Here is a 22,978-nt window from a genome sequence, read left to right as displayed (position 1 = left end):
CGCGGCCCCGCTGCGCCGTGGTCTGCGGAGCTGCTGTTGCCTAGCTCTCGGCCGGCTGAGTCACGGCCCTTCCAGGCCCGGCCTAGCGAGGACGCGTGCCCGCCGCCCCGAAGCAGCTGCTACCCGGGCCTTGGGACCTCTGCACTTGACTTTTTTCAGCGGAACAAAGCCGTTTGCCGTTGCCGTAGCGACTGGCAGCCTAGCTAATACCGCCTTCACTTTCTATCCCCCTCCTTTCCTAGCTCATTCTTTGCTTATTTTAGGGTCTGTCCGATGACCCTATAGGTCGGGCTTGGAGGGCGCCGGCTCTCTGGCAACAGACTGCCCTCCTCTGGGCGCTGGGCGGCCGGCTGCCTCCGAGGCTGGGGCGGCCTCCGCAGTCTCCATGGTAACGGCCCAGACGGCGTCTCCGCCTCGGGGGGAAGATGAGGCCTGCCTGGCCCGCCGCCTCGCCCCCGGCCTCATGGCCGGGCCGGGGCCACTGAGGAGGAAGGTCCCGGCCACCGGACTGCGGGGCAGCGTGCACCAGGTGAGAGCAGGACTCCTGGGAGCGGAGGAGGTGGGGTGCAGGTCAACTCCAGCGACCTCCCCTCCTCTCCCAGTTCCCTGCATCCCTGAACACACTCGCACAAAATATCGCAGAGAGGCTTCTCCGGTCGCCACTGCGCCAGAGTTGTTTTTGGTATGCTTTTGTTTTTTTTCCTGGCAAACAGCAGGGGAACGAGACGGTCAGCAGCGCATGGAGAGGCTGAGAGAAGCGTTTTCTGAGTTCTACCCAAACTGGGAGAGTACCTTTCAGCAACTGGACTCACTGACTGGTTTTCCTTCATTTTCAGTGAAATCCCATTCTCTGGCTGGAGACACAGATGGCCTCAAATGAGAGAGATGCTATATCGTGGTACCAAAAGAAGGTAATATCAATGTATTTTTATTTGTAAAGCATGCTTCCTGCAAAAAGGTCCCACAAAGAATACCTATCATGTTAGTTTTCCCTGAGCTTGGTAGTGCAGGTATTCTTACATGATATCTCTCAACATAAATGGAAAAACTGATGGACAAGGTCATTAGGTCTTTTGAACTCAGTTCTAGGTCCCCGAATAAGATTTTCAACCTCCCATCTCCAGGCTGCATTCACAGTGTCACAGCAATGCTTTGAGAGTTTGCTTCTAATCAAACTGCTGCTTTTTCAGGCATAAAACTTTATCTGCACAGCTCAGATTGGTACTGTCAATTTTAATGAGCTGTCCATTACCTTTTATTTCTCTAGTTTCCTACTGATGTTTTTCTTAAGTGGAAGTATCTTTTAAGGTGATATTTAATTTGAAATATTTTGGACATTGCTTTTCAACTTACTTTTAGATCCAGCTAACTTGAATTTTGAAGGAAATAGTCCTAGGAAATAATAATTTATTCTAGCCTCAGAGAAGCACAGAAATTTCCCAGGTATCATATGGATACTTAATAGTTTCATGACTTTTGTGAGACTTGACCGAAATAAAAGGATTTCCTTTGCATCACTTAAATAGCCTGCTTCCTATTTCAGATTGGAGCATATGATCAGCAGATATGGGAAAAGTCAATCGAACAGACTCAGATTAAGGTAAATTGATTTCTTTGGTTTTTTCGCTTTGTTTTACTGCTTTAATATGAAGAGTGAATTGTATTTACTTTTTAAAAATTCTGCACTTATCCACCAAATATGGCGTTCTTTGTTCTTTGAAGTGAATAATGAAAACAACATTGCAAATGGGATGATAAATGACAATTGACATTTGGCCTCTGTATCAGGGAAATAGAAAGGGGTGGTTGGTCTATGATGAATTTGAAAGCAAATGTCCCATATAAATGGGGCTATGGCTAACTCTGGCGGTAGAGTTAGTTGTGGTAACACAGGCCCAGTATTGCCACAGCTTCAGGGTTCTCAAGAGAAGCTGTGAATATGCATTTTTATGTGAAATATCCAGGTTTTTTAGAGCATCTCCTCCTCCTCCTTCCCCCCTCTACTTCCTATTCTCCCCCTCCCTCTCCTCCCCCCTCCTCCCCTATCTCCTCTTCCTCTTTTTCTTCCCTGCAAGTCAAATGAAATCCATTTGTTGCCTGAATCTCTTTTTCAATTACTGGTTTAGAGTATGGGCCTAAGTATTTCAGGTTCTTAAACTTTTTTCTACACTGCTTTTGGAACTGAGCAGATTCTTGGAGTTATTGCATGCTAGCCAGGCAACCAAAAATTGATGTGTAATTCAGAATGCCAGGTTATTAATTTATAATAGGGGAGGGGAGGGTTAAATAATCTAATGTTCCAAAATCAAGGTTGTGGGATCAACATGTTTGGGGGGGGATGCAAATTAGTCATGGAAAGGTTGCTTGGTAGCCAAATGTAATTGCCTAGTCTTGAGAGATGGGGAAAATCCTAAAGAGCATCCTGCCCTTACAGAATGTCTCTCTATTGACATTAATACTTAGATCTACAGATTCCAGGGTCTTACCTCCTTGGAAAGTACTGAATAATGGCTGGCAGATTTTTGTTTTTGGACCTTTCTTTTTTAAAGATTTTTCCATAGACCCTCTATTAACATTAAAAAAAAATGTATGTATGGGTGTAATACAACTTAATAGTTCTATTTATCTCCAAGTCAGATTGATTGGACTGGGATGTTTAAATCTCGGGTGAAATACTTTTAGGGCAAATTCTTTTTGTAAGCCACTCAATTAGAAAGTTGTTTGAACTGCATGCTACTTGGCTAGCTTTTCATAATTTTGTACAGTCCTTGACGTTTTATATTAATAGGAGATGGGATTAGGATGAATAAATCCCCCAATTTTATTTTGTAACTCTCTAAATCCTGTCCTGTTATTCTTTTGTGAGCTCTGAAAAGTATGGGTAGTAGTAAGTCTGGTGTAATGGAAAGAGCACAGAACTGGGCATTGGATCTCCTTTTGTGACCTCTGTCTAGCCTTGTGATCTTGAACAAGCACTGTAGTTTGTCTGGGTTTTGGTTTATTTATCCTTAAAAGGATTTTACTTCCTGCTATAGAATTTCATTACCTACCTCCTTCCCGTACCCAATTTAAATATTTCCTCAACCCTTATTTCCATGCCATTTTATACATACCTTCCTTTTGGTACACCATCTCCTGTGTTACTTGTTAACCTGTGTGTTTTCATGGACCTCAAGGGCAGGCATTGCATTTGTATCCCACTCTTAGAACATTCTGAGTCATACTAGGAACTCAGTGTTTCTGTATTTGATTAAACTCCAACTATTATGTATATTTTTATTCATTGTTTTCTCAAAAGGTAATCTATCTAATACCTCCTTAATGTATACTTTTTAATTTAGCAGTGGAAAGAATAAAATTAAAGAGAACTCTAAAAATTTACTGAGTTAATGTACCAAGGCCTCCCAGGTGCGAAGGATACAGTCAACAAGACACACATGGTTCTTACCTTCATGAATTTTACAGTCTAATGGTAGTGGGAGAAAAGCCAAGTTATCTTTTTAAGTATGTTTAAGTCTTAGATGGAAGCTGACCAAAGTATAGGACACAAAGAAGTATTTAATGCAATTTAAAACAGATTACACAAATATACATGTTTTTGAAAACAAATTTAAAAAGAAAAGGAAAGAAAATTAAAAAAACAAAATGAATAACAATATTAACATCAGATCACAATACAATAAAATTAGAAATTACATAATAAAAATATAATTCAAAATTATAAAAAATATAAATTAAAAAAATCTTAACTTGGATCATGAAAAGTGGTAGGAACTGTTCTACAAACATTTACTGAGCTACTATGTTTAAGACATTTTGCTTGGTGCTGAGCACAGAAGTACAACGCTTGTATAAGGGAAGATAAGTAGCCCAATCCGGTTGGGGTATAAGGTAAGCAGATGAGATGATAGGTCATAAATCAGTTTAGAGCTGAGCTGACTGCTTTACTAAGAACTTTAGATACTGTACTATATAAAATGAAAAAATTTGTATTGTTTTTAAGTAGAGGGGACACATCATATCTGTTTTTTTGAAGGATAGAAATAAAAACGTAGATATAACAAAATTTGTAGAATGCTTCCAAAATAATACTTGATGAAATTATATCACTCTAAATGTCTATATTAACAAAAAATGTCTAGATTGACTAGGAAGAAAGAGTTACAATGATTCAAGTTAACATACGAGGAATCTGAGAAATAAAACAATAATAAGTCAAAGTAAAGAAGGGGAAGAAATATCAAAAATAAAACTAAAACAGAGACTTCCCTGGTGGCGCAGTGGTTAATAATCCGCCTGCCCATGTGGGGGACACGGGTTCGATCCCTGGTTGGAGAAGATCCCACATGCCCTGGAACAATGAAACCCATGCGCCACAACTACTGAGCCTGCACTCTAGAGCCCGTGCGCCACAACTACTGAGCGCACGCACCGCAACTACTGAAGCCTGTGTGCTCTAGGGCCTGTGCTCCACAACAAGAGAAGCCACCGCAATGAGAAACCTGCACACTGCAAGGAAGAGTAGCCCCTGCTCACTGCGACTAGAGAAAGCCCGCGCACAGCAACGAAGACCCAGCACAGCCAAAAAAAAAACCCCAAAAAACAAAAAAACCTAAAACAGTGTTCATGTATTCTTCATTTAACAAATATTTGTTGAGCACTTACCTACCATGTGTCAGGCAGTAGGATGGGCACTATATCTATATAATGATGAGCAGAAACACTCAACATTTTTTGGAGCTTATGATAAAGTGGGAGACAAACAATAATAAAGTTAATCCTACTAATGAATAAAAATTACTTTGTGATAAATGCTAAGAAGGAGAGCTACTATTTGCAAGCTATTATAACAGGGAAATGGACCTAGTCAAGGAGGTCAGAGAAGCCTTCCCTGAAGAACTGATGCTTCAAGTGAGATCTGAAGGATGAATAGCAGTTAATTAGGTCAAGAACAAATATACTTATCTGACAAAAACTCTTTCAGAAAGCAGAGGAGGAAGTATGCTTCCCAGCTCATTTTTTGAGACCAGTATTACCCTGATTCCAAAGCCAGACAAAGACAGCACAAGAAAATTTGTCATAACTGTACTACAAAGCTACAGTAATCCAAACAGTATGGTATTTGCACAAAAACAGACACATAGATCAGTGGAACAGAATAGACCACCCAGAAATGGGCAGTGTATTATATGGGCAATTAATCTACAACAAAGGAGGCGAGAATATACAGTAGGGAAAGGACAGCCTCTTCAGAAATGCTGTTGGAAAAGCTGGAAAACTACATGCAAAAAAATCAAACTGGACTACTCTCTCACATGATGCACAAAAATAAATTCAAAATAGATTAAAAATTTTAAATGTAAGACCTGAAGCTGTAAAACTTCTAGAAGAAAACATAGGTTGTGCGCTCTTTGACATTGGTCATAGTAATATTTTTGGATATGTCTCTTCAGTCAAGGGAAACAAAAACAAAAATAAACAAATAGGACTATGTCAAACTAAAAGACTTTTGCACAGCGAAGGAAACTATCAATAAAATGAAAAGACTGCCTACTGAATGGGAGAAGATATTTGCAAATGGAATATCCAATAAGGGGTTAATATTCAAAATATACAAAAAATTCATACAACTCAACATCAAAAAAGCCAAACAACCCAATTAAAAAATGGGCAGAGGACCTGAATAGACATTTTTCCAAAGAAGACATACAGATGGCCAGTGGGCACATGAAAAGATGCTCAACATACTAATCATCAGGGAAATACAAATCCAAACCACAATGAAATATCACCTCACACCTGGCAGAACAAATTACAAGCATTGGTGAGAATGTGGAGAAAAGGGAACCCTTTTGCACTATTGGTGGGAATGTAAATTGGTGCAGCCATTATGGAAAACAGTATGAAGATTCCTCAAAAAGTTAAAAATAGAACTACCATATGATCCAGCAATTCTACCGCTGGTTATTTATCTGAAGAAAACAAAAACACTAATTAGAAAAGACATATGCACCCCTATGTTCATTGCAGTATTATTTACAATAGGCAAGATATGGAAGCAACCTAAGTGCCCATCAACAGATGAATGGATAAAGAGGATGTGGTATCTATATACAATGGAATATTACTCAGCCATAAAAGCATGAAATCTTGTTGTTTGCAGCAACATGGATGGCCTTAGAGGATATTATTCTAAGTGAACTAAGTCAGACGGAGAAAGACAAATACTCTATGATTTCACTTATATGTGGAATCTAAAAAAATAGATGAACAAACATAACAAAACAGAAAGAGTTACAGATAGAACAAACAGGTGGTTGCCAGAGAAGAGTGGTGAGGGGAAGAAATAGGTGAGGGAGATTAAGAGGTACAAACTTCCAGTTGCAGAATAAATGAGTCACCAGTATGAAATGTACAGTGTGGGGAGTATGGTCAGTAATTATGTAATATCTTTGCATGGACAGATTATATCTAGACTTATATTAGTGGTCATTTTGAAATGTATAGAAATATGGAATCACTATGTTGTATAACAGGAACTAACAGACTATTTTAGATCAATTGAATTTCAAAAACAAACTTATAGAAAAAGAGATCAGATTTATGGTTAGCAGGCAGGGGGTTTGGAGGAGGGGGAATTGGATGAAGGCAGTCAAAAGGTACAAACTTCCAATTATAAGATAAATAAGTACTAGGACTGTAATGTACAACATGAATATAAATAACGCTGCTGCATGTTATATATGAAAGTTGTTGAGAGTAAATCCTAAGAGTTCTTATCACAAGGAAAAAAAATTTTTTTTCTCTTTCTTTAATTTTGTATCTATGAGATGGTGGATGTTCACTAAACTTATTGTGGTAATCATTTCATAATGTATGTAAGTCAAATCATTATGCCATATACCTTAAACTTATACAGTGCTATATGTCAATTATATCTCAATAAAACTGGAAGAAAAAAATCCTACCTGAGGCATAATATGGAGCTTTTAATAAACTATCATACTGATTTATTAAAAAGAAAGAAAATTTGTCCTAAACATAACTGTAAAAATCTTTAATAAAATATTAACAAACCAAATTCAACAACATGTAAAATGGATTATCTACCATGACCAAGTGGGATATCTGAGAAATACGTTGTTGGTTTAAGATAAATTAATGTAATATATCATATTAATAAGGGATAAAATGCATGGTCTTTTCAGTAGAGACAAGAAAACCATTTGACAAAATTCAATGCCCATTACTGATAAACTGGTAATTTCTTCAATCTGTCAAAGGGTGTCTATTAAAAAACCTGTCATTGGGATTGACATATATACACTAATATGTATAAAATAGATGACTAATAAGAACCTGCTGTATAGCAAATAATAATAATAAGTTATCATGTATTTAAAAAAAAACAAAAAACCTACAGCTTACACTATAGTTAGGAATTAAAGACTGAGTGCTTTGTCCCTCAAATCAGGAATAAAGCAAGGATGTCTGCTCTCACCACGTCCATTTAACGTTGTACTAGGGATTCTAGCCAGTGCAGTAAGACAAGGAAAAAGAAATAAAAGGCATTGAGAAAAGAAAATGAAAATTGCTTTTATTCATGGTGACATGATCCCATATTTAGAAATTCCTAAGGCATTACTAACAATAAATGAGTTTAGCAAGGCCTCTAGATTTAAGATCAATATACAAAAATTATTTGTATTTCTATATACCAGCCATGAGTATTCCAAAAATGAAATTAAGAAAACAATTCATTCACAATACATCACAAAGAGTAAAATACTTAGGAATAAGTTTAACATAGTATGTATAACCCCTGTATACTGAAAACTACGAACGTTGCTAAGAGAAATTAAAAATCTGAAGAAATGGAGTAGCATTTCACACTTGTGATCTGAAAGACTTAACATTGTTAAGATGGCAGTTCTCTCCAAATGTATCTATAGATTCACTATAATCCCTTTAAAGTTCCAGCAGACTCTTTTCTTTTGGTAGAAATTGATAAGCTAATTCTAAAGTTGATAAGGAATGTAAAAGACCTAAAATATTCAAAATAAGTTTAAAAGGACTAGAGTTAGAGGACTTACTGGATCTCACAATTTACTGTAAAGCTGTAAGTAATTCAGATAGTGTAGTATTGGCATGAGTAATAGATCAATGGAACAGAATAGAAAATCTAGAAATAAATCCTTACAGTTTTGATAAATTGATTTTGACAAAGATGCCAAAATAATTCAATGAAGAAATGATAGTCTTGTCAACAAATGGTGCTGGAACAATTGGATAGTTACATGTATAAAAATGAACTTTGATTCTTACCTCACACTGTACACAAAAATTACTTAAAAAGGATCATGGACTTAAGTGTAAGAACTAAAAGTCTAAGGTTTTCTAGAAGAAAATGTAGAAGATCTTTGTTAGTCAGGATATGGAGGAACCAGAACTCTCATACACTGCTGGTGGGAATGGAAAGTAGAAACATTTAAATATATATACTTCTCATATGACCCAGCATTTCCACCCCTAGTTATCTACCTAAGAGAAATAAAAACATATGGGCACATGCAAATATTCATAGCAATACTATTCATAATTGCCAAAAACTAGAAAAAAAATCCAAATATCTATCAACTGGTGAGTAGGTAAACAAATGTGTTATATCCATACAATGGCACATGACTCAGCAATAAAAACTATTAATACATGCTACAACATGGATGAACCTCAAAAATGTTATGCTAAGTGAAAGGGACCAGACACAAAAGACTATATTCTGTGATCCAGTTTGTATGAAATTTCTAGGAAAGGCAGGTTTATAGAAATAGAAAGCAGATCAGTGTTTGCCTACAGCTGGGGGATAGGAACAGAGATTTATTGCCATTCTTGTTTTTCTGGTGATGGAAATGTACTAAAATTTGAGTGTGATGATGGTTGCACAACTCTATAAATTTACCAGAAATCCACCAAATTAACTACTAAAACTACACTAAAAATAAGTGAGTTTTACAAAGTATTAATTATACCTCAATATAGCTATTTTCTTAAATCACATCAATAGAAAAAAATAGGAGAAATCATAATGTAGTACACAACAAATTCATATATATTCCCAATGAAAATTGTCTTCTAAAATTTCTTAATTGAGAAAATATATTAAATCTAAGGTCTAACATTATTTTCAGTAATGAAGCTCAACTTAGTCCCCCCCCCACAAAAGAATAAAACAAGAATAACCCCTATTACTATTATTTAACATGCTGTTTGAGATATATTTGCTAAGATGAGCAAAACATTCTAATTAATATTATCTTTGCTTTTAAAATATTTGTTCTTTTATTTTTCTAATTAATATTAGAATAACAAAAATCAGTGTTTGAAAATGATATGATTTTACACCTAGGAAATTTTAAATGGCTAATCATAAACACACAAGTGATTTCAGCTGTATTTGTAACCTTTTATTTCTTGAACTGGATAGTGGGTACATGATAGATGAGACACCTCATTAAAGATGACAGTTGGAATATGTGCATTAATCTCCATCTGATTTCTTCTGAAAATTCTCTAAAATTATAATAAATAAGAAAAGAAATCAGCCTACAATAGGAGTGAAAGAATGGGAGAGAAGACTACTGTAAAAGAGAGCTGTTAACACAATTTTGAAAGTTGGAAAATGGATGTAAAGAAAGTAAAAATGTTAAGTGTCTATAGTAGGGGATGCCAGTGGGAAACAAGTGAATTCCCTGTTTTAAAACACCTGTATTTAGTGGTTACCAGTGGGGAGAGGGAAGTGGGGAGGGACAATATAGTGGTAGGGAATTAAGAGGTGCAAAGTATTATCTATGAAATAAGCTACAAGGATATATTGTACAACACAAGGAATATAGCCAATATTTTATAAATAACTATAAATGGAGTATAACCTTTAAAAATTGTGAATCACTATATTGTACACCTGTAGCTTTTATAATATTGTACATCAACTATTCTTAAATTTAAAAAAGATTAGAGGAAAAAGACCCCTGTATTTAATTTCTGAAAGACTCAGGAATTAGATGCATCAGGTATATCTGCAGATATGAGGTAGAACTGGAAATAGGATTGTTTGAGCATATGTATAAGGGGCAATAGACCTGCCCCCAGATCCTCCACCTTATTCTACACAGCCTCATAGTTACCTTATCTTCCACTGACAGAAGATTGAAGTTTGCTCTCTGGAGAGGCTGAAACAGAGAAGTTCTGGATTCTGGAATACCATACACAAATGAGAATGGGGTGAAATACTGTACTCATAAAGGAGATTAAGTAAAAGTCTGGTGGCCAGGCTTATAATCTCTAAACAGAAGACTGGAATTTGTTTTTGCACAAGCTGACTGAAAAGACCTAAGGATACTGGAAGTGAAATGGCTGGCTACTCTCTACAACGAGACCACTGTTCAATAAGCTTCCCCTACTGCACACTGAATGGGCATTCAGCATGTTAGTGCCTCACTCTTAAGTATAAATGGATAATTGAAGATGCTCAAATATTTGAGACCTAGAGAAAAGGAAGGAAAGAGATTTTAAAAAATGATACAGGAATTATAAGAATACTATTTTAAAGATATAATTAATATATTTAAAGAACTGTGTACTATTTTTTAAAAAGTCTATAGATGAAAAAGTAAGAGAACCAGAAAATAAAAATAACCAAAGTAAATTCAGTAGGAAAGTTGGAAGATAAAGTTGAGGCCATTTCCCAGAAAAATAATATGAAAGAATGAGGAAAAAAAAAATAGAGGGCTTCCCTGGTGGCGCAGTGGTTGAGAGTCCGCCTGCCGATGCAGGGGACACGGGTTCGTGCCCCGGTCCGGGAAGATCCCACATGCCGCGGAGCGGCTGGGCCCGTGAGCCATGGCCGCTGAGCCTGCGCCTCCGGAGCCTGTGCTCCACAACGGGAGAGGCCACAGCAGTGGGAGGCCCGCGTACCAGGAAAAAAAAATAGAAAAGTGAGTGCAGTTCATGTAGGAAGCCTAAAATCCAACTAATAGGTGTTCCAGGAAACGGAAATATGTGGAGAAGAAATTATCAAATAAATAATATTTTAAAATTTCCCAGAGCTGAAATACACACATTTACAGATCAAAAGGATCTTTTGAGTGATCAGCATTATTATGAAATTTCAGAACTAAATTTTAGAAAGATTCACTTCAGTCTGCCTCTTGTGTTTCTCCTGTGAGTCTCCTTTATTCACACAAAACACCACTTCTGGTCACTAAATGTGTGGAGATTTTTCCCTACACCAGGCAGTTCTCTGTGACACCAGCTGGGTATCCTACAATTCAACTCATTTCTGACACTGTGTACCTGGAGGTAGTGTCAGCTCACACAGGTTAAGGGCTTGGTCCCACAAGACTGCTCCTTACCCCACTTTGGATGCCAACTGCAAGAAGTAGGTCCTAGGTTACCCCCAACTTCTGTCCAATTCGGCTACAAGTCAGAATTTCTCACAACCTTCTCCTCAGGTTTGATTAATTTCCTAGGGTGGTTCATAGAACTCAGGGAAACACTTCCTTAAACATTTACCAGTTTATTAAGGAATATGATAAAAGATACAGATGAATAGCCAGATGAAGAGGTACATAGGGTGAGGTCTGGAAGGGTCCAGAGCACAGGAGCTTTTGTCCCTGTGCAGTTTGGGGTATGCCACCCTACTGGAGTGGATGTGTTCACAAAGCTGGAAGCTCTCTGAACTTCATGGAGGCTTCATCTAGTAGGCATGATCAATCATTAACTCTGTTTTCAGCCCTTCTCCCTTTGCAAGAGAATGGGGGAGAGGGAGGGCCTGAAAATTCCAAGCTTCTAATCATAGTTTGTTCCTTCTGGTGACCAGCCCTCATGCAGGAGCCCACCTAGAGTTGCCTCATTAGAACAAAAGGCACTCTTGTCACCCAGGAAATTACAAGGGTTTCAGGAGCCCTGTGTCAGGAACTGGGGACAGAGACCAAAATAAATTTCTTTTTACAAATCACAACATCACAATAACATTTGAAATTAGAGCCTGTGTTAAGCAGGGAATAGAGAGAAGGATCAAAACAGATCTTATACAAGATTGGGAGTCAGAATGACATTGGGCCTCTCAGCAGCAACTTCTGGCTCATTGGAAGTTAGAAGACGATGGAACCTTCAAAGTTCTCAGAGAAAATGGCTTTCAATCTAAAACTTTATGCCCAGTCTAACTATTAACCAAGTATAAAGGCATCACATGAAGATATATTCAAACCCTCAAAGTCTAAAAAGTGTGTCACTCATGTCTCCCCTCAGAGGAGGACATGTACTGTATACGAGTGAGTAAACCAAAAAAGAGGAATCCATAGTATCAGGAGACAGGATGGCTGACACAGAGAGAGGTAAAAAGAATTCTGGATTCTTAAGAGATGTCCCAAGATGAAGTTCATTTATTAGGCTAGAAAATAACAAGACCAGAAAGGAGCAGGCAGACAGGAAACTGTGGTATGTAGACATCTTCAAGGAGGAAAAAAAAGAAACCAGTGTTTGTTGTGTTTGAGCACACTGGGAGCAGATTTGTAACACTTATAGGGAGTTTCAAAATGAATTAGTAATCTATATGTAGAAAGTTAAGTGAATGAAAAAAATGAAGCTTGTCATATATGGCCTTTCTTATGTTGAGTTTCTTTCCCTCTATAGTCACTTTGCTGAGTTTTTATCATAAATGGGTGTTGAATTTAGTCAAATGCTTTTTCTGCATTTATTGAGATAATAATATGATTTTTATCCTTCATCTGGATAATGTGGTGTATTCAATTGATTTGTGGATGTTGAACAGTCCTTACATCCCAACATAGGAGCACCTAAATATATAAAGCAAATATAAACAGACCTAAGGGGAGACATAGAGAGCAATGCAGTACTAGTAGGGGACTTCAGTATCCAACTTTCAACAATGGATAGATCATCCAGACAGAAAATCAATAAGGAAACGTTTGGCTTGAACTGCACTTTAGACTAAATGAACCTAACAGACATATACAGAACATTCCATCCATCAGCAGCACAATACACATTCTCCTCAAGTGCACATGAAACCTGCTTCAGGATAGATCATATGTTAGGCCATGAAACAAAGTCTTAACAAATTTAAGAAGATTGAATTTATATCAGATAACTTTTGACCAGTGTTATTAAACTAGAAATCAATAACAGGAGGAAAACTGGAAAATTCAAAAATATGTGGAAATTAAACAGTATAATCTTGAACAACCAATGGGTCAAAGAGTCAATTAAAAATTTTGAGACAAGTGAAAAGGAAAAATTTTATACACTTACAATGAACTGTCTGCAAAAGAAATTAAGAAAGCAGTTCCATTTACAATAGCATCGAAAAGAATAAAGTGCTTAGGAATAAATTAAACAAGGAGGTGAAAGATCTGTACACTGAAAAATATGGAACATTGATGAAAGAAATTGAAGAAGACACAAATGAAAGATAGCTCATGTTCATGGATTGGAAGAATTCCTACTGTTAAAATGTAATGTACAACATGATAAATGTAATCAACACTGCTGTATGTTATATATGAAAGTTGTTAAGAGAGTAAATCCTAAGAGTTCTCATCACAAGGAAAAACTTTTTTTTCTATTTTGTTTATTTTGTATCTATGTGAGATATTGGATGTTCTCTAAACTTGTAATTATTTCATGATGTATGTAAGTCGAATCACTGTGCTGTACACCTTAAACTTATACAGTGCTCTATGTCTTTATATTTCAATAAAACGGGAAGAGAAAACAGAATCTATTATTTGGAAAAGGAAAAAAATATTGTTAAAATGTCCATACTACCCAAAGCAATCTACAGATTCAAAGCAATCTCTATCAAAAGTCCAATGGCATTTTTAACTGATACAGAAAAAATAATCAAGATTCATATGGAACCACAGAGGGACCCCAAATAGCTAAAGCAATCTTGAACAAGAAGACCAAAGCTGGAGACATCTCATTTCACTTTCTGATTTCAAATTATATTACAAAGCTATAGTAATAAAAACAGTATGGTACTGGCATAAAAGACACATAGAGCAGTGGGACAGAATAGAGAGCCCAGAAGTAAACCCATGCACATAGGGTCAACTAATCTTTGGCAAAGGCACCAAGAATACACAATGGAGAAATGACAGTCTCTTCAATAAATGGTGTTGGGAAACTGGATATCTTCATGCAAAAGAATGATATCAGACCCTTATTTTACACCAAACACAAAAATAAACTAAAAATGGATTAAAGACTTAAATGTAAGACCTGAAACTGTATAACTCCTAGAAGAAAACATAGGGAAAAATCTCTTTGACATTGGTCTTGGAAATGATTTTTTTGAATTTGACACCAAAAGCACAGGCAACAAAAGCAAAAATAAACAAATGTGACTATATCAAACTAAGAAGTTTTTGCACAGCAAAGGAAACATCAACAATATAAAATGCAACCTGATCCAATTAAAAAATAGGCAAAGGGCCTGTATAGACATTTTTCTAAAAAGGACATACAAGTGGCCAGCAGGTATATGAATACGTGCTCAGCATCTCTAATCATTAAGGAAATGTAAATCAAAACGACAGTGAAACATCACCTCATTCCTGTTAGGATGACAATTATCAGAGAAGTCAAAAGATAATAAGCATTAGTGAGGATACAGAGAAAAGGAAACCGTTGTATACTGTTGGTGGGAATGTAAATTGGTACAGCTGTTATGGAAAAGAGTATGGAGGCTCCTCAAAAAAATAAAAATAGAACTACCTTATGATCCAACAATCCCTCTTCCTGGATATTTATCCAAAGGAAATAAAATTACTTTCTTGAAGAGATATATGCACTTCATATTCATTGCAGCATTATTCATGGTAGTCAAGATATGGAAACAGCTTAAGTGTCTGTTGACAGATGAATAGGTAAAGAAAATGTGCCCTATTTCTCTGTCTATCTTATGAGGTGGAATATTATTCAGCCTTTAAAAAGAAGGAAATCCTACCATTTGTTACAACACAGATGGATCTGGAGGGTATCACACTAAGTGAAATAAAACAAGCACAGAAAGCAAATACTGCAAAATCTCACTTATAAGTGGAATCTAAAAGAGTCAAACTCATAGAAGCAGAGAGTAGAATGGTTACCAGGGGCTGAGGTGTGGGGGAAATGGGGAGATGTTGGTCAAAGGTAATAGACTTGCAGTTATAAGATGAATAAATTTGGGAGATCTAATATACAGCATGGTGACTATAGTTTATAATACTGTATTGTATACTTGAAATTTGCTAAGAGAGTAGATTTTAAATGTATGCAACACACAAAAATGCAAAAAAATGCTAACAATCTGAGGTGATGGATATGTTAATTAGCTTGATTGTGGTAATCATTTCACAATGTATATGTATATCAAAGCCTCACATTGTATATCTTAAATATATACAATTCCTATTTATAAAGGTAGGGGGGAAAATGAGGCAATTAACAATTTCAGGGCAAACAGCATTTCCAAGAAAGGAAATATAATCATTGGTTACTACTTGACTTAGGTGGGAACATGTTTTATGTAATCATAATACTCTAAACATCAAATATTGATTTAACTAAAATTGTGAGAAAACTATATGGGGGAAACTATAGTGCATGCAGGAGGGCATGTGTATGTGTTTTTGGTGGTGTAATAATAATAATGATAATGAGTATTTAGAATGTGTCTTGTATTATTTTAAGAACTTCTCTTTCTCTGTCTCTGTCTCTCTCGCTTTCTTAATCAATCCTTACAACAATTCCATGAGGTAGATGTATTATCATTCTCATTTTACAGGTGAAGTAACTGAAGTGCAGAAAGGCTAAGTTAGAAGGCTATCTCCTCATCTTCAACTGTTAAGAAGATTGTTATGTCTTCACCTTTTGTCATGTGACTCGCAGTGCCTTCCTGTGGGAGGAGAGTCCTTCCTTGCCCCACAGGTTTCCAGCTTGGCCAGAGGACTGAGCAGAATGTGAGCTCCCCTACTTTGACCAGCCCTGTGCCTTCTCTCACCTTTCCTACTCAGTGAGCAGTTAGAGTGCTCAAGTTGGGGTTTGGAATTCTTCTGTGGCCTCACTTTCACACTGATCCCACATTTTTAATTACCAAGACTTCTGGATTCTACCTTCTTGTATTTTTTGACTATGCATACTTTTCCTAGGTCATGCTTCTGATGGTCTGGACTGACCTGTTGTCTGCACTCATCTGGTCCACAAACTGTTGCCTGCAGCCAGACTCGCTGGAGCACTGCAGGCTTCATGTTTTACATGTTTATTGTCTGTGTCTAAGTCAGCCTTCGTGCAACAGTGGCTGGGTTGAGTACTAGCACACACGTGGTACAGCTCACAAACCCTAAAATACCACATGCCCTTTACAGACAAAGTTTGTCCACTCCTGATCTAGGTTACTGGAGTCACTTTTTTAACTTTCTGTTTTCTCTGCCCCCGTTTCCCCCTCACCCCTCAATAATCACTGAAGCCAGCTTATTGTTATTTTCTTTTTGTTTTAACACAAATCTGACTTTTTCTCATATTTAAAACTGTTCTCTGACTTCCTGTTATCCTTATGATAAATGCACACTCTTAGCATGATTATAGTCTTCAAAATCTGGCTTCTGCTTACCTCTCCAGTTTCTCTCTTTCATACCTTAACCCCTTTTTCACTTTCACTCTGCTTTAGGTCTTCTTGAACTTTAGTTTTTGTCATGCTATCTCTTATTTCGAGGTCTTCTCATATACTTTTCTGGGTTTTTTTTTGTTTGTTTTTTTTTTTGCGGTCCGCAGGCCTCTCACTGTTGTGGCCTCTCCCGTTGCGGAGCACAGGCTCCGGACGTGCAGGCTCAGCGGCCATGGCTCACGGGCCTAGCCGCTTCACGGCATGTGGGATCTTCCCGGACCGGGTCACGAACCCGTGTCCCCTGTATCGGCAGGTGGACTCTCAACCACTGCGCCACCAGGGAAGCCCTCATATACTTTTCTTAATTTCCCCTTTTGCTACAGCCCATGTCCTTCTTTGCAAATTCTTATACACCCTTCAGGTCTTGGATCAGGTATTATTTTCCTTTGGAAATCTTTCTTTGACTTCTTAAATCTGAGTTAGGTGTCCTTTACACATATTCCTATAGTGCTGTACTTGCCTTGTAATTGTTGTTTTGTTGTTCATCATCTGCTCTAAATCAGGTGACTTCTCTCTTTGTGCCCGACTACTATACGGTAGTATAGAATCAGTGGCGTTAAAATGGACATTTCAGCACACTAAGAGAGAGAGATGTGTTACAGGGTTTCCCTTGTCTTTTATTCCCTTTTAAACATGGAGTCCAACAGTACTGCAGCAGTATTTCCAGTGCTTTAGTCCCTCTACCTAAAAGTAGGAACTACATCAGTCAGGTGGTTCTGAGCTTTGAAGATATTACACAGCTCTGTGGGGAGCAAACATTAGAGAGGGCTGAATACAGCCAGTAGCTGGGCTCTGCAGAAAATTTCCAGACCACTGCTCTAGCAACTAGTGCAGGGGTATCCCACTTTTCTCCTACAGTTTTATTGTGGGCTGCTAGGTTGTGGCCCTGGGTTGTGGCCAATAAGGAAATTCACTCACAGCTCCCCGGGTTTATTAATCCCATGGAACCTTTCAGAGGCATGCAATCTTGTTTATCTCAAAACCTCTCCCTACATTGATTAGGAATGCATTTTGTACTGTATGGTGAGAGACAGGATGTGTAGTGGTTTGTAGTGAGAATGAACGAGTTAGAGTCTCTGTGCCTTGTTTTCCTCATCTGTAAAGTGAAGATAATAAAGGTGCCTGTCTCACAGGACAGTTGTGAGGACTAAATGAGTTAAACAAATTAATGTAAGTTTATGTAAAGTGCTTAGAGTAGTGCTGTGCACATTTTGCCTCTTACTATACATACTGTAGAATATGTAGGATCAAGCAGAAGGATCCTAAAACAAAAGCATGGCATGTGTTTTTTATTCTTCCTCAGCACAGACACATATAAAAGTATCTAGCGACTGTCTTATCTGGCTCAAGAACGGTGGTCATAAATTTCTTAATGATTTTTGTCCAAAAAATGGTGAGGGAAGTTCAGGGGGTGTTTTCCTGAGGAACCTCAAATATTTGGCTTTACTGTCTGTTTTCCCTTCTGTGTGTGCACACTCTGAAGATAGAGCCGTGCTTTGACTTCCTTAGTGCTCTGTGCTTAGCTCAAGTAGCTTATCTGGCATACGGAAGAAACGTATTGCATATTTGTTGCCTAAGTGAATGAATGAATGTGTTTCTATTGCTGAGGGAGGTTTTCCTAATTTGGTGTTTACCTTTAGATAATGCTAATTCTGATTCTATAACATTGTAGGTGAAAAGTCTAGAAAGCAAAGAAAGTAGAAAAATTAATGTGGCTTTAAAGTTAAGGCACTTTAAGCTTCTTTAGTTAGAATAGTACTGCTGCAAATGTCCACAAGGCCTATGCCTGTTAGAATATAATACAGTGATATCTTTACTTTTAAAATTTTCATTTCTGATTTCAAATGTAGGACAAGATCATTGTTATTTCCATGAATATTATGCATATTTCAAAAATTAGTGCACATATTTTTTCCAAAGGGTTATTTTTGCCCCTGAAATGTCTAATTATCAAAATTTGATTCCTTCTTAGATTTAATTTTATTACATTTAGAGTTTTAAAACTTTTTTTTTGTTTTTGTTAAAATCTACAGTTTGTAGTTAATTGGATAGAAACATAGGGTTCACTTTAAAGAAATTGTTTGGCTGCATCTTTTAGTTAAACAGAACCAAAGATCAATATTGGCTCAATATCTAGACTAGAGAAATAGCAAATTACTCTAACGTTTAATTTTTACAATAATTTTAATGGTTAAATATCTAATTTTAAAAACTTGATCAGGAACTAGCATGTACAAGTGTTGATTGAGCACGAAATTAAAATTCATCTTTTAAAACAGTTATACTTATTAATCATAATGAAACAAAACTGTTAGGCAAACCAGGATTTTTAAACACAAAAGATAATTCACAAATTTGCTTTTGAGTCATAATATACAGCAAGGTTATCATGACTTTCAAATCCCGAGTTTTTCCTGTAAAACCATTGTCTATGTGTTAATAAAATAAAACATATTCAGTGAATATGAGTTACCAGGTTTCCCCCATTATCCAAAAGTAGAGTGTTCCTATGAAACTTTTCGTAAGCCGAAATGGCAATTGTGAAGAAGCAATTACCATAGGACACATCTTGCTAACAGATGCACAAAATACATCGAAATGCAGCACAGATGCTCACAGACACCTTTCAAAGCTATGGGGGCTTGATGCTGAGATGCTGAGTGTGTTCCTGGGGAAGGAGCCTGGTGGTGCTGCTCTCCCTGCTCGGGTGTGTGCTGCCTCTGTCAGAGCTCCCTGAGATCACTGAACGCTGTTTATGCTCTTCATCTTTGTTTGGAAAAGTAAAAATCCTCTTTGGATTTTTTTCGGTTAGCGAAGACAGATACTAATGTAGGTCTTTTGTAAAAGCAAAATGGTGTAAAGCAAACTTTTGAAAAGTGGGGGACTTCTACTCACACCCACCCACCCCAGAATGATAAGAGTACAGCTTGAGGAATTTTCACAAACTGAACATAACCATGTGATAAACACTCAGATCAAGAAATAGAACATTAGGAGTAACACAGAAGCTCCCCATCACATGCTCTTCCAGTCACTGCTACCAACAGAGGTAACCTGTATCCTTACTACTATAGCAGCACCATAGGTTAAGTTTTGCCTATTTTGAGGCTTACATAAATGAAATTATACAATACATACACTTTTGAGTCTAATTTCTTTTGTTCAATGTTACGTTTCTTTTGTTCAATATTATGTATGTGAGATCCAGTCATGTTGTTGCATAATTGCAGTTTATTCACTGTAGCACCACAATTATTATCCATTCTACTACCGCTGGGCAATTTCTGGTTGTTGTTGATGGGTGGTTTCCAATTTGGGGCTTTTATAAATAATTCCTCTAGGAACATTTTGTACACATTATTTAGTGAAATTTATATATCTTTCTCTTGGGTATATACCTTGAAATAAAATGTCCATCAGGTTTTAACTCCTCATTCTAATATATAAGTGGACAGCCAATGATTACTAGATATTTGAAGAAATCTTCCAGGATGAAAGAGAAGAGAAAGGAATGAACCCAAAGAATCAAAATGAAAAATGTAATAGAAGAATTTGAAGAAATTTCTAGAAAGCAGAACAGAAAGACAAAAGAGGTAGAAAATAGGAGAGAAAAGTCAAAAGTCTTAAAAGGGAAGAAATTTAAATATAAATTATGAGAAAACTTCCCTAAAACTGAAAGACATGTATTTCTATATGGAAGGGATTCTCAGCACAATAGATGATAAAAGACTCATAATCAAGGCATATAATTATGTGATAAAACAAAATACATGTTTTATCATAAATGTCACTTCTGTCAAAAAAAAAGGCACATCATTCTGAACACCATGAATAAAGTGAGGATTAAGAGGAAGGAAACAATTCACATTCAAAGGATCAGGAATCAGAATGGCATTGGAGTTTGCAACAGCTACATTGGAAGCTAGAAAACCATGGAACAGTGTCTCAATTCCTGAGGGAAAATTATTAACAACTTAGAATTCTGCATCTAGGGTAACTTTTAATCAAGTATAAGGGTAGAATGAAATCATTTTCAGACATGCAAGGATTGAAAACACTGTCTTCTGTGACCCCTTTCTCAGGAAACTACGGAAGGAATGTGCTCCCAGAAGATACAGATACAGCAAATAAGGACTTACCACAGAGAGGGGGGAAGGGGATTGTCAGGATGAGAGTGAGCAGTTCTGGGATTACAGCCATGCAACAGGCCCAGAGAGCAGCTAGTCCAATTCCAGCAGCAAGATAGAAAGAGGGTCCTGGGAAGGGGGTTTCCAGGAATTTTTTTTCTTTAAGGAAAAAAAAAGGACTTTGATTAATTTTCTGGCATTTGAGTATTTGGAAACTGATAAATATTTTCACTGACCTCATAGAATAAAAGGAAGCATATAAAAGGAAGCATATAAATAGAGTGAACAAGGAATGATATTTCATAGTGATCATACTCTACTGATTATTATTATATTATTATTGTCACAAATTAATTGACTATATTGTGAGGATATATGTTTTTGGGGTGGAAGTGAGGAGGTGAGAATTAGTAGTGTAAGAAAGCTAAATTCTCATATACTATATTAGGAGTTCATAGGTGATTTTTTTTTTTTTTTTTAAAGATGATGTTGGGGGTAGGAGTTTATTAATTAATTTATTTTTGCCGTGCTGAGTCTTCATTTCTGTGCGAGGACTTTCTCTAGTTGCGGCGAGCGGGGGCCCCTCTTCATTGTGGTGCGCGGTCCTCTCACTGTCGCGGCCTCTCTTGTTGCGGAGCACAGGCTCCAGACGCGCAGGCTCAGTAGCTGTGGCTCATGGGCCTAGTTGCTCGCGGCATGTGGGATCCTCCCAGACTAGGGCTCGAACCCGTGTCCCCTGCATTAGCAGGCAGATTCTCAAACACTGTGCCACCAGGGAAGCCCCATAGGTGATTTTTAAAATCAATAAATTGAAAAATAGCAGAATAAACATATTATTTAGACCTATGTAAGTAAATATCAAGAGAAACAGCTAAAAAAAGATGAAAGCATTTGTTTTTAATGAATGAAATTGGGAGGAGAGGTAAGGTGGCTCAGGGGACTACCTGTTTTTCACTTACTGACCTTTTGGTACTGTTTGATTATTTTTAAAGGTGATAAAAGTCTGTGCATGCATTACTTGATAAAACTAAAAACTAAAACAAATATTAATGACAGGTTCCTTTAAGGAGCATTAGGATTAAAGTGTACTCAGTAAAAGGGAGTCAGGTGTAGAGAAAAAGAAACGTAAATTTAGCTTTTGTTTTAAAAGGGCTTTTAAAATGCTGTTTATTTCTGGTTTTTGTTTTGTTTTATTCTAGGGCTTCAAAAACAAACCAAAAAAGATGGGTCACATAAAGGCAGACTTGATTGATGTTGACTTAATCAGAGGTGAGTTCTAAAGTTGGCTTGTTTCTTAGGTATATCATTATATTATTTCATAGTGGTACTAAAGATTCTTTTTGGATATCTTCCCTATATGATGGTATACTTTAATTTCCCAAAGTAGTGTTCTTCCTGCATCATTCAGGCTTTAGCATTTTTTCCCCTTTGCTTTATACTGTGTGGCTATGTAAATTACGTGGTTTCCATGAGGGTGAAAGAGATGAACTTGGAGACTTGCTGCTGTGTAATGAAGAAAAATATATGTATACCGTTCAAACAAGCCTGACTTATTTTGAGCTCCTGTCCTAGTGATTGAGACAAGAAGTTAGTATATATAATGAACATCGAAGAGGATTCTTTTTCACTGAACAGGTTATGTGCTGATTTTTGCTCTCACCTGTTTTTAATATAGTGTTACAAGTGGGCATTAGTCTAGTGTACATAAATGTTTGATGTTTTGTTTTATTGTATATTTAAAGGCTCAACATTTGCCAAAGCCAAACCTGAAATTCCGTGGACATCTCTGACTCGGAAGGGGCTTGTTCGAGTTGTATTTTTTCCCTTTTTCAGCAATTGGTGGATTCAGGTTACCTCTTTAAGAATCTTTGTTTGGCTGCTACTGCTTTACCTCATGCAAGGTAATTGGAGGAGTTGGGATAAACTATGACAGTTTCTTTTTGCCGCTGTTGCTATCAGATCATGCAGACCTTACTGTTCTTACATTTACCCTTTCATTTGATGGTTTCACGTACAAAGAAACGAAGGGACATACACCATTTGGAGATCATCTCAAATTTATTTGCTCAGAGAGAGCAAACATGATTGTCTAACTCTTCTCTCTTGAATTTCTTTCTGCCTG

The 22,978-nt window shown here is 37.0% G+C and overlaps 1 protein-coding gene across 4 annotated transcripts in view; it reads left to right on the top strand.

The window, feature by feature from the left end:
• Positions 1–31: 31 nt before the first annotated feature.
• PHTF1 (putative homeodomain transcription factor 1) overlaps positions 32–22,978 on the top strand; it is a 71,219-nt gene continuing 48,272 nt past the window's right edge. For 3 of the 4 annotated variants that reach the window (XR_009521520.1, XR_009521519.1, XM_060027525.1), the window contains exons 1-5: positions 32–529; positions 837–911; positions 1,544–1,600; positions 22,056–22,125; positions 22,599–22,757. Coding sequence is in view for 1 of the 4 variants with exons in the window: in XM_060027525.1 (XP_059883508.1) it covers positions 867–911; positions 1,544–1,600; positions 22,056–22,125; positions 22,599–22,757 (331 nt within the window). In the remaining 3 variants the exon portion in view is untranslated. Of the gene's footprint in view, positions 530–836; positions 912–1,543; positions 1,601–15,850; positions 16,026–22,055; positions 22,126–22,598; positions 22,758–22,978 lie in introns of those variants that run through there. The other variant, XR_009521521.1, reaches the window with a different exon arrangement.

Source organism: Delphinus delphis, chromosome 1, assembly GCF_949987515.2.
Source record: "Delphinus delphis chromosome 1, mDelDel1.2, whole genome shotgun sequence".
In the NCBI taxonomy this organism is placed as follows: Eukaryota; Metazoa; Chordata; class Mammalia; order Artiodactyla; family Delphinidae; genus Delphinus; species Delphinus delphis.
The sequence above is the reverse complement of the archived record's forward strand: the minus strand, read 5'-3'. Positions and strand labels throughout refer to the sequence as shown.